Source organism: Phymastichus coffea, unplaced genomic scaffold (genome assembly GCF_024137745.1).
Source record: "Phymastichus coffea isolate CEN01 unplaced genomic scaffold, Cenicafe_Pcof_1.1 PCOF00018, whole genome shotgun sequence".
NCBI lineage: Eukaryota > Metazoa > Arthropoda > Insecta > Hymenoptera > Eulophidae > Phymastichus > Phymastichus coffea.
In genome coordinates, this window is record NW_026706829.1 from 1,053,183 (window position 1) to 1,065,558 (window position 12,376).

Consider the following 12,376-nt stretch of genomic DNA (forward strand, 5'->3'; position numbering starts at 1 on the left):
TTTTGTTGGTGTGTGTGGGAAATTAAGGCGAAAGTAAGTAAAGAAAATTAAACTAAATTCCTTTTTTCTCTAACTTCTTTTTGCATCCTTTTCTCTCCGTATTCTTTCCTATTTTAGTTTCGCGGACGGTCTGCCTTTTAGATATTTACACTCGATTGCCGAGCGTGTGGTCGAGTGCATATTAGATAGGTCCCCCTTTACGTTATTTTATCGCCTAGAGTGTGGTAAAATAACGCGAAGCATTGCTATATTGCCAAGTGTGTGGTGTAGCAGAGCTTCGATCCTCCGTCGCCGAAAAAAGGAATTTCCTGCGATAGTGGTAACGCACGTCCCGGTTATTGTCCGCAAGGATAGACCAAAAAGTGCGGCTGAGAATTGTTTCATCAACCGACGTCACAGTATCAATAAACAATTTATTTATAAAAAATTTCATAAAAAATGACTTCAAGAAGTTAATTTTGAGCGAGAAAATCTGAAAAAATATATGTTACATACAAATACACATCGCAGTTGACATATTTCTGTATTTTTTCTAAATAGAATTTTCGAAGAGGGTAGCTACCCTTCGAATCTTTTACCATATATCAGTACAAAATTGAGATCTTTTTCCGAATAGTGATAATCTTCAAAAAAGTGTTTGAAGTATAGCGATTTCTTACACCAACTACAGTGAACTATAGCTACATTACTACAACCCTCAATTTCTCAGAATGTTTGTCAAGAATCTCCAAAACCGAAATCAATGGAATTTTTGAATTTTTCAGGTTGTTCTTCAATATATGCTGGCGTACCATGAATACTTGAACAAATTTTTATATCACAGCGATAAAAATTAATTATGGACTGTAGTTTTATAATATTATTTCTGTTATGCAACTTCATAATGTAGTTCCTTCCCAAGACAGCATCTGAAAATGCTGAACATTGTGACGCATAGATCTTGCAAATTGCTGAAATTTCGGATCTTGCGGATACTGAAACTCGCTGAGTGCGAATTGGCCCTAATGTTCGTATGGTACATAAATAAGAAGGCGATACAGGGGATTGATGAGGGGCTTTTGCTTGGTTGCCGCTTGTATCGACACATCGCTCTCAGTTGCCGAATAAATATCAGCGCGATTTTGGACTTACTTCGCTGAACGCACAACGACAGAACAAAGAGAAAAACGATCTTAATACTGATGAGGCATTGTCCAAGAGCGAGGAGAGGTAAATGGGTTTTCAGAATTGCGTCGCTTTTTCTCTCAAGTCCTCGAGCTCTGTGGTGGTGACAAGCCTAGCATCAAGGATCGTGAGCGGTGAGCCATCGAGAGCCCATCAAGATTGAATAACATCATACCGTAAGTAGCTTTGATATAATTAGTCGTTGTTTGAACAATCAGCATCGTTGTCATCTCGTCAACATTATTACGATTGTACGCCATGAAGTAGAATAACACTGTATTTGTTATTACCAAAACATAACATTTGTTAATAATTGTAAATAAACTGGTTGCAACCAATAAAAATAAGATGTTTAATATTAATTTATGTTGATTTAGGTAGTAGTTCCCTCTCTCGTGAAGTGACTGTCGTGCCATTCAAAGAGTCTCGGGTTTAATTTATTTTCTTGTATCGTATTGGACAGATATTATTACAACATACTTTTTCCAAATTTGCAAACCATATTTATCATGTGGTTGAATCTTTCCAGTTGGAATTTTTCTTACATTTATAATTTTATTTGGATGTGTTCGTTCTTCTACCATTTTAGGACAATGGTCACTCCAAGTAATAATATATTTGTTCCAATATTTGGCAAGAAATTGTTCTCCAACCAAACGTTAAAGTGATCTAAAAATAAATATAAAAAGTACTTTTACATATTTCATCTTTGATGATTTTCGCTTTGATCTGAATTCTACATGTTTTCTATTCCAAATTTTTGCATCAGTCATAAATTCATCTGCTTTTTTTCTAAGGCCGTAGCGCTTTCCAACGTTTTTCTAGTTACAAATTTATTGATTGCCTCGATGTTTTTCTGTGTGATTTTTTAAATCGACTGAATCGGTGTTTTAAAGCCCTAAACCAGAAGTCTTCAGAGCCTATTTATTTCTACGCTTGTAATGCCCATTTACGTAAGTCTAGATCGTGAATAATCAGTCCAGCAACGACTGCTGATTTAAAGTTTTCCAATGTACACTCACAAATTATAGCAATTTTTCCCCGATTATACTACCTTGATTCAAAGCATGAGTTCAACGTCGAAGCTGCTTTATAGACATTACTTTTCTAAATTTTTATTTTACACATTCAAGGCTTAAAGTTTTTCTTTTTTTGATTCTCCAGTATTGTACTACCCTTGATTTATAATCATAAGATAAATTTTCTGTGTCTTTTGTGCACTCATCTGTTGGTGAATAAGTAAAATCGGGTATACTATGCAGAATTTGACCTTCTACTATTAGTACATCTATATTTTTGTATGGTTCTTGAAAATCCAATGTATCTTCTACAACCATTTCAATATCATCGCATGAATCATTCATTGAATCCAATAAAATCGATTCATTTGTTCTTTTAAAGCAATCTTCTTATTATTTATAGGACTATCTGGTATTTTTAACGACTGAAATGTAACTAGAATAAGATTGATTACGTTCATCGGATTCACATTTATGGTGATTGTTACAAAAACCTTTAGGACTACAAAAAGTTCTATGGTCGTGTTTGCATAATTAAAAAAAGTATTAAAAAACTCTAGCAAATACTTTGTTGGAGTACTTTGTTACTTCCTTGAAGAGTAGCCGAAAGAAAACAAACCAGAAAATTTGTACCGCAAAATATTTTACTAATGAAAAAATATACTATAAAAATTTCCAATAAAAGGTCTTTCTTTCTCTTTTTTTTGATGTTTTTCAATTCTCACTTAATGAGTTATAGTTTGAATAAAAAAAATTGTAAGAATTCGTCAAGTAGAAACCACGTAGCGATTCACACTGATCTGAAACGGTAGAAAAAACTTCCAAAATTTCTGCATAGGTTAGGTTTGATATATTGCAATACATATTTTCAACGTATTTTGGCGGTAAATCAAAAATTGATTTCCATATTAAGCTTATCCGGGCATTATCCGGGCGAATACATACTTATATCTTGGATCAAATTTGATTGTAAGTGTAAAATAATATTTAATGCACAATATCAGTTTTTATATGTACTTTTCAATATAAAAATCGAAACATGTGTTAGAATTTCCTTTCAATTTTTTTAATTGCAAATAGAAAAAGACCATTTTTTTAATGTAAATACACGTCAGCTAACAGTGAGATATATATGTTTGGGTAATATATATTTTTTCAGATTTTTTTCCAAAATTAACTTTTTAAACTCATTTTCTTTATAAAATTTTGTATAAATTAATTTTTTGTTTATGCTTGAAAATAGATTAAATTTTGTGAATTAATTGACATATCCCGGGATTAAAAAAACACGTGTGTCTCGTTTTTCAAAAAATTCTTAAAGTATGCTATTATTTCGGAAAAAGATCCTAATTTTGTACGGTTACGTGGTAACATTGATTAAAGTTGTATAATAACGTACCTTAAATTTCTCATGTAAGGTTTCTATGTCATCCTTTACTCGTTGTATTAATTGTGTTTGATATTCGCGAATTGCTCCTCGTATATGAGGTCTCACGAAAAGAGCATTGAATCTCGAAAAGATCCTGAACATTTCGTTAGCATTTTTAGCTGTTCCTAATTGGTCACGTAAATGAGCAGTTATTCTAGCTTCAACTCTTTCGATACGTTCTTCATATCTATTTACAGCTGCTTCCCATGATTCTGAACCTTCTTTCGATATATCCAAGCAATCAACTTCTTTGACATTTTCGTAGGCTAGATTTACTTCACTAATAGCATTAGCATCGGCGGCATCAAATGCGAAATCAACTTTAATATCATTATCTTTATTATCCAGTGTGGAATTACTGTTCTGACGTACGGGTCTCAAAACTCGTACTATAACCGTCCGTAATTGCTCGTGTTGTCGGCGAAATCTACGCATATGCTCCATGCGTGATTGTAATTTTTTATGAGCTGGAGATACGCGCCATACCATTTTCATATGTTCATCTCGTTTTCTTTTCACCACTTCTCTCAGTAATTGTGTTAGTTTATCGTATTCATCATCCCAAGTATTGAAAAGTTCAAAACACTGAGACATAACTTTTTCAAAATCATTAAAAGGTATATGCATTAATCGGCGTGTTCCAAGAACTTTCAATAACTGTGAACATAAGTCTCTGGAAATTGCTTCCACAAGTCTTAGAACTCGTTGAATTGGATACTTTGTGTTTCGAATTTTTCTGAGATGTATGAATATTTGTTGAATAGCAGAACGGATACGATCTAGTTCAGTTGCTGATAATAAATCATTGATAGGAAAATCTTTCATTAACGGATTGTAGTCGTTGACCGTAGCGAGGGCTTGTTTTAATCCTGTATCTGTATCAAAACTAACTGTAGCATGGAATCTCTTACCATGTTTCAAAATGTCAAGAGTTAAAGATATTTCGACACTTTCTCTTCTTTCTTGAATTCGATGTAAAGCTCGTTCCAAGTTTAACCAAAATGAGATTTCCTGCAAAGCAGTTCCTGATTCTGGATCTCTATTTAATTTGGTAACCTGTAAAAATTAAACAGGTTAAATGTTTTGATTAAAACAATTAAATGGTATAAATGTGTGTAGTGATTGTAGAATTGAATATAAACTAGTAATTAAAACTGTAATTCAATTTTTCTTAATGAAAATTAAAAAACGAGATTTTTTAAGGTACATATTTTCAATTTTCAAACACAAAATAGAATTTATAACGAACGGCTTGTAATTCGTTATGTCTCTCTCCTTCCACGAAACCAGTAATAAATATATTTGTAATATTGCTATGTATTTATTTATATAAGATGTTTGTAGCGCAGATGTAAGCGAATCGGTAAGTGGCGCATCAATCCTACCATAGTCAATAGTAAATGCGCGACGCAGACCTTGCGGAGATGCGATTATTAATTTGAGAGGAGAGAGAAAAAGAATAGGCGCGATTAGAACAATTGGCTTCGAACCGGCGACAAGTGCACACCTCGTGAGAAGGACGAACGATAGGAGAGCGACGCGGAGAATTGTAGCAAGGAGAGAAGTAAAACAGCTATGCGCACGTCTAGCAGTATCAACAGCGATAATACAGGACCCGAACGGGAACATTAAGACGATCGCCTACCAGTGAAGAACCGGATACGCGAGGTAGGTCCGCGAAACGAGTGCGCTGACGAATCTTGAAGAATTAAGCGAGCGATCAGCACTGTAAGTACTAGCTCGTCACTTGACTTTCTCTGTCTTTTATGCTCTTTCTCCTCATGCTCGCCTTGTATAAATTTTGGTTTGATCCAGTTGCTACTGCATCCTGCGTCGGGTGCATGTTATCATTTATTTATGCCGCGTATTGACGCTTTGTTGCGTCGATTGTCGATCGCCTGTGAGTGCGACTGAGTGAGCGCGTCCATTTACACTTTTGTACACAGTGCGCTGGTTTGCTTTATATTGTCGTTTTTCTCGAGTTCATGTTTATGAGTGTTTGTGTTGCACCAACCTACGTGACGGAGGTGCGTCGCCCGATTTGCGGCGAGTTTGCGTTCTAGAATTCTAAAATTTGTATTGACTTCCCTCTTGATAATATAAACTACTGTTTACCTGAAATTCGTGTCGAGTTATTAACCTAACTACTCCCGCTCTACTTATAATAGTCAGTCGCATTATTGATTCACGCCCCGTTCCCTCTCGGTTATTCACTAGTTGATTTTCGCGTAGCTCACGACACTCTCTGCGGGCCGATTTCTTCCTTTTGATAAAGGAGGTAACCTGAAGCAGCTAGACCCTGGACGCGCCTATGCAGGAGCATAGGCTTGTACGGAATAGCGACAACGCCTGTTACATATAAATTTCATCCGCGAATAATAACTAATTTTTGTTTCGGTTTCTGTTCGAAACACCTCGAGCAAAAGTCCCGTTACCAATTCTAAGATTGATTTAGCTTCTCTAATGGGATACGGAAAGATAAAAATATTATGACGAGTAGTAGTTAAAATTGAGAAACCTGAACAATTATTTTCTTTTCCTTAATTTGTACACATATTTTTATTATTGATTTACTAGTACACGCCACACTATTTAGCTGCTGTAACAAGAGATATTTTCAAGAGAGAGACTCGTTACGTTAAACTCAAGGGAAGCCGATATGACTGGTGTCAACAATTCATAAATCTTATTCCTTGATTCATCATATAGATAACCTTACACTTTTCCCAGAAAAATCGTGAAATCTGATATTTCAGAAAAGTGTAAAAAGACAATTATTAATTTGAAACTTAAATTACAGCCCACGAATTTATTTATTATAAAAATTATTTTGACGGGGAAAATATAATTAAGTCCTATAGCTACTGAGCGACTTATTCAGCATACAGGTTACGATGCGCGTACGCGAGATAGAGTTTGAGAACGAAGAACATGCCGAATAATCTTACACAATCACACGGAAAATTTCAACTAATAAAAATTTATTATATACTCCGGCGATTTCAGTCAAGGAAACTTGCGTCAAAAGATGACGCCTCGTCTCCTAACTAGCAAATGTTAAATTCGAATGTGGTACCAATATACACGATCACAATGTAGAAACCGGGCTCATGGCACTCGATGGACATGTGCGCTCAAAATCCGAAAGGGAAGGAGATTGATTATATCCTTTATTTTAGCAATGGTAAAAAATAAGAGTGTATATTTATATTCATAGAACAGATAGTTCTATACAAACAAACGTCATAAAACTAACTTTAGTATAAAAAGCTCTTTGCCTATTGTCAGATAACAAAAGCTGTTAACTATGATAACAAAAACTTATCATAATTAGTCTAGATAGAGAATTTTTTCAGTCATGGGAATGGAAACTCTGACAATCTCATGCAGTAGTTTGATTTCAATACAGTAAAGGTAGAATACAGCGAGGACAAGAATGCAGACAAATTATCAAGTCAAATAACTTTAGAGGGCTGGCGATAGTGCTTTCAGTTAGTCACATCCAACCATCCTTAAAAATTCGATTCCAGATCGACGTAGTGGACGCGTACTACTGTCTTGAACCCACTGAATATTGGAAAATTACGCATAGCTGACGGTAACGAGGTTCAGAGGTGAGCCTTTATAACTTAAAAAGATCCAGACCGAATCAGTGTGTTCATCCTGGAAATATTAAATTCAGGCTGGGTCTGAGCTTATGTGCAGTAAAGAATACTGCTAAGTATATATTCTCGCGCAGTCTCATGATTTTAATATTAGCAGAACAATAAAATAATTTCTGCACGAGTCAGAGCACAGCTAGCCCAGATATTTTTTGTAAGAAAGATATATTAGTCTCCCTACACTAAATATATACGCACACATAATTTACTCAATCTTTTTAGTAGTACTCATTGCTCCTGAGAGGCATCCAGACACACCATCGAAAATTCGATAGGAAACAGCGCACAGTAATCAGATCAGAGTTCGACGCAAATGATGGTACGATGCTCTATTTAAAAATAAATATCTCCTCATGCTTCTAAATACACGGAAAGACACGGAGGAAAAGAAGGAATGAAACACTGCCAGTAAGTAAGCACCAATCATCGAAAGAGTTTTCATGATCAATCACTAGAGGACTTCATCCACTCCTCTTACTTGCGAAGAAAAATAAGATACTGCATAGACTACGTCGTTGAAAATTATACATTTTAAAACAAAACCATCCGCAATTTTAGTCACTATAGTGTTCATTATGTCGTCAATGTTTTTAAATGGAGAGACACTCAAATAAAATTATCATTCGAGTAATCTGGTAAAGCACCGCGAAGATCCCCCTACTATCCTAGACAATAAACCGAGGCGTTTCATTTTTTTCTAAATATTTTTCTTATTATCAAGAGTGTCAAATAAGTGTTTTTGAAGGAAACTAAGACATTTAAGTTTTAAACGCTAATTAACCACATTGCGTAACCAAAGAAACTCGTCCCAAAGTATAGCACACCTAGTATGTATGCTGGTATCGCCTGTGCTTTACACCGTGCTTATCAATGAAAAGCCTTATCTCTGAACCATACCAAGGAACATATATTTTTCTGAGCGGAACCATTGTTCAGAGTCAATGCGTCAATAGCTATTCTTCAATTCCTATTTAATTTGCAGATAGCTCTTTCAGGGTAGTCCTAATAGAATACGTCGATACCCAATTACAGCTGGCATGCATTTAGGTCAAGGCCTTAAGATAGATGCTTTTGAAATCCCTACAACAGAAGATATCTTATGTAGGTTCTGATAACAAATATAAATAGTACAAGGGGGGGTCAATAAGTCTTTACAAAATCCAAGAGATGGCGCTCGTCACGCTTAAATTATGATGTTTTTGACAAGCAATACTATTAACTAGATATCGTACAAAGTTTCAGCTCGGCTCATTAAGTCGTTTTTTTTTGTGAGCGTTGGTTGAATAAAAAGTTATTGGTTTATTTGAAAAATGGAAAAAACAGAGTTTCGAGCGGTGATAAAACATTTTCATTTGAAAGGCCTTACACCAAAAGAAATCAGAGTTCAGTTGAATGCCGTTCATGGCAAGTCTGCCCCCGTGTTTACGACTGTTTATAACTGGGTAAATTAATTTAAACGCGGCCGTACAACAACAAAAGATGAACCTCGTTCAGGATGCCCAGTAGAAGTGAGTACGCCCGAAATGGTCAACAAAATCCACGATATGGTGTTGAGTGATAAAAGATTAAAATTGTGAGAATTAGTTGAGGCCACAGGGGTATCAAAGGGTCCAATCATTTCAATTTTGCATGAAAAATTAGAGATGAAAAAAATACCAGCAAGATGGGTGCCCGCGTTTGCTCACTGTTGAAAACAAACGAACCCACGTGGTCACATCTGAGGCTCTTTTGACACGCATGCGTCATAATGCGGAAGACTGTTGACGTCGACTCGTAAATGTAGAAAAAACATTGATATACGACTACACTTCTGAAACCAAAGAACAGTCCAAACAATGGATTACCGCAGGAGAACCAGCCCCAAAGAAGGCACCGACAGTAAAGTCAGCTGGCAAGATTATGACCACGGTTTTCTGGGATGCGTATAGAATCATCTACATCGACCACTTGGAAAAGGACCAGACGATCACTGGACAATATTTTGCGTCATTATTAGGTCAGCTGAAAAAAAAATCAGAGAAAAACGTCCTCGCTTGAACAAAAAAAAATGCCTCTTTCTTCAAGACAATGCTCGAGTTTACACGTTTCGATGGCAAAAATTAACGATTTAAAGTTCGAATTAATTGACCATCCACTATATTCGCTTGATTTGGCTGCCAGTGATTTTTTCTTATTTCCTAACCTCAAAAAATGGCTTGTCGGACAACGATTCATGTCGAATGAAAAAGTCATCGCGGAAACAATTGCCTATTTAAAAAAACTTTTTTTCCTTCTTTTTGTAAAGACTTATTGACCCCCCTCGTAACATCAATGTCGTAGCTGAGTAATTATTCATTATTACGACACTATGATATTCTTATCATCATCTAGTATTACATCAAATCATGTGTGCGAGTCGTTACAGCATTAAGCTGGGTTATGTCGGAATCTGTAGAGAGCATCTCTAGGGGCGCTTGAGGATATTCGTATCGTAGCCATTATGGATAAGTCTACATTTAGATTACGGACTGTAGTTTTATCATTTTGACAGCTACAGTTATCACAAAGACTTATGAGAGTGATGAAGAAATGAATTCCTCTAAGGATGGGCACCTTCGCTGATCTGTAGATTATGCCAACCTAAACGGCAAAAGAATCACTCGTTTCGATTTTGTAGAACAAGTATTCAGGACTACTAGTTTTACTGGATCCTTGTACTTCAGAAGATGCTAACAATGTAACTTTTAATTCATTACGAGCGTAAAGAGCAATCTCAATAACAATTATCGTCGCTGTCATTCTTCAAAATCAAGAAACCCTTTATCTAAATGAAACTATCATCCATTATAGATTGTCATCCATTCCAACCATGACTCGGCAATTCTACGGACGTAATAAGAGGGATTTTCGGCCATAAATAGCTGAAATCTCATAATACAAGACCTAATTAAGCTTCTATAAGAAACCCCGCCGTCGGGGATTTATTCTTCCTGACCCTTTCAACAGTGATTCACGTAGCTAGTCAAGGCGTCCGTGTCAATTTCTTCTGTGAATTCTCCTCTTACTTTTTTAGCTTGTTGTTAGTAGGTGTGATAGTTGATTTTTCAACTGTTTTAGCAGGCAGATATTTACTGGAAGAAAACAATATACCAATTTTATGATTTGCAGACCGGCATCCGGCGCGAAGACATGCACACGTTCACCAGCACGTCTCATCACGAACCTTTTACTGTTATGCCATATGTACCTAAAGTCAAGTCCTTTTAATAGACTAGTTTCTTGAACTGTTGAAATTTCATGTGAGGGAAAAACTCGTTTATAAAACTTTTTTTCTATAACACAAAAACAGTCGATTCAGAACTCAACGTCGTTGGACTGAGATCTCCAGTAGTTACGTAGTTATCCACCAGCGATCATTTGGTTTGTATCATTTGAGAAAGAAGACATTCGTCATAAAGCCGAAATACACAAGAAGATAATGCAGCTGCTGCCATCACATTCCCTCCATAGGCCAAGCAATAGAGATTTTTTCGTGAGATAATTCTGGAGAGGTAACCGATAGTGCTATTGTACGAGGGTGGTCCGATAAGAACTTAGCCTCACCGCCCGATAGCGCCACTCTCGCAAAAGAAATATTCTATCACGTAGTACAACTTTCTCGATGGTTACTGTCAAGATTTCAACCGAATCGGAGTTATAGTTTATTTTTGAGAGCGTGTGAAAGCAAGTGGGTCCGTTAATTTTTGAAAAATGGAAAAAGAGCAGTATCGGTTGGTGATTCGATTCTAGTTTTTGGAAGGGAAATCGTGCAGCGAAATCAAAAAACGTTTGGATGCTGTGTACGATGACTCTTCTCCTTCGATGGCGACCGTCAAAAATTGGTTTAACAAGTTTCAACGTGGTCGCACGTCGATTTTTGAAGAGCCACGTCCAGGCGCTCCAAAAACAGCTACCACGGAGGATAAGGTGACAAAAATTCACGATCTCGTATTGGCAGAACGACAATTGAAGGTGCACGAGATAGCTAAGATCGTAGGCATCTCAAAAGACCGCGTGGATCATGTCCTGCATGAAATTTTGGGTATGAGAAAGCTGTCGGCGCGATGGGTGCCGTGTTTGCTCACTCCGGACAACAAGCGCAACCGTGAGACAACTTCAGAGCAATGTCTGACGCTGTTTAAGCGCAATCCGAAGGAGTTTCTGCGTCGTTTCGTCACAGTCGACGAAACATGGATCCACTGGTATACACCAGAGACCAAGGAACAGTCAAAACAGAGGACTTAACCCGGCGAAAGTGCTCCGAAGAAGGCTAAGACTGCCCCATCAGCCGGAAAGGTGATGGCCACCGTTTTCTGGGATTCACAAGGTGTGATCTACATCGACTACCTGGAGAGGGGCAAAACGGTCACAGGGCTGTACTATGCCGAATTATTGGGCCGATTCGACGTCGAATTGCAGAAAAAACGGCCCGATTTAGCGAAGAAAAAAGTGCTCTTCTACCATGACAACGCACCGGCTCACACCTCCGCCGTCGCCATGGCCACATTGGTCGAATTTGGCTACGAATTGCTGCCCCATCCACCGTATTCTCCAGATTCAGCCCCGTGCGACTTCTTTTTGTTTCCAAACTTGAAAAAGTCACTCGCCAGGCAGAAATTTGAGTCGAATGAGGAGGTAATCGCTGCCACGGAAGCCTACTTTTCAGACCTCGAGGAAACGTATTTTTCAGACGGGTTAAAGAAGTTGGAGCATCGCTGGGCCAAGTGTATCGAACTAAAAAGAGACTATGTTGAAAAATAAAACGCCACTTTTCCAAAATTTTCGTTTTTCTTTTGTAGGCTAAGTACTTATCGGACCACCCTCGTATAGAGTATGTCACCCTCTTCAATTCGACATACTTTCAAATATTGCCCCGGAATTTGTTATTTAACAATTTTAAGCTAAAAATCGCACTTTTTTATTTTTTCACTATAACTTTGCAAAAATGTTGCAACAGTATCAATAAAAAAGTTGTAGGTAATTGAATATTAAACAAAATGAGCTTCCGCGCGACTTTGTAATATCATTACAAACCGAGAAAACTCGGTTAACCCGGAAAATTTTGCACTTGTAAAAAAAATTCG

General features: G+C 36.9%; 1 protein-coding gene across 2 annotated transcripts in view; it reads right to left on the bottom strand.

The window, feature by feature from the left end:
* Positions 1-12,376, bottom strand: part of LOC131675316 (dynein heavy chain, cytoplasmic) — a 995,688-nt gene that overhangs the window by 853,196 nt on the left and 130,116 nt on the right. For both annotated transcript variants that reach the window (XM_058954251.1, XM_058954250.1), the window contains exon 4: positions 3,583-4,668. In XM_058954251.1, coding sequence (XP_058810234.1) covers positions 3,583-4,668 — 1,086 coding nt within the window. The remainder of the gene's footprint in view (positions 1-3,582; positions 4,669-12,376) is intronic.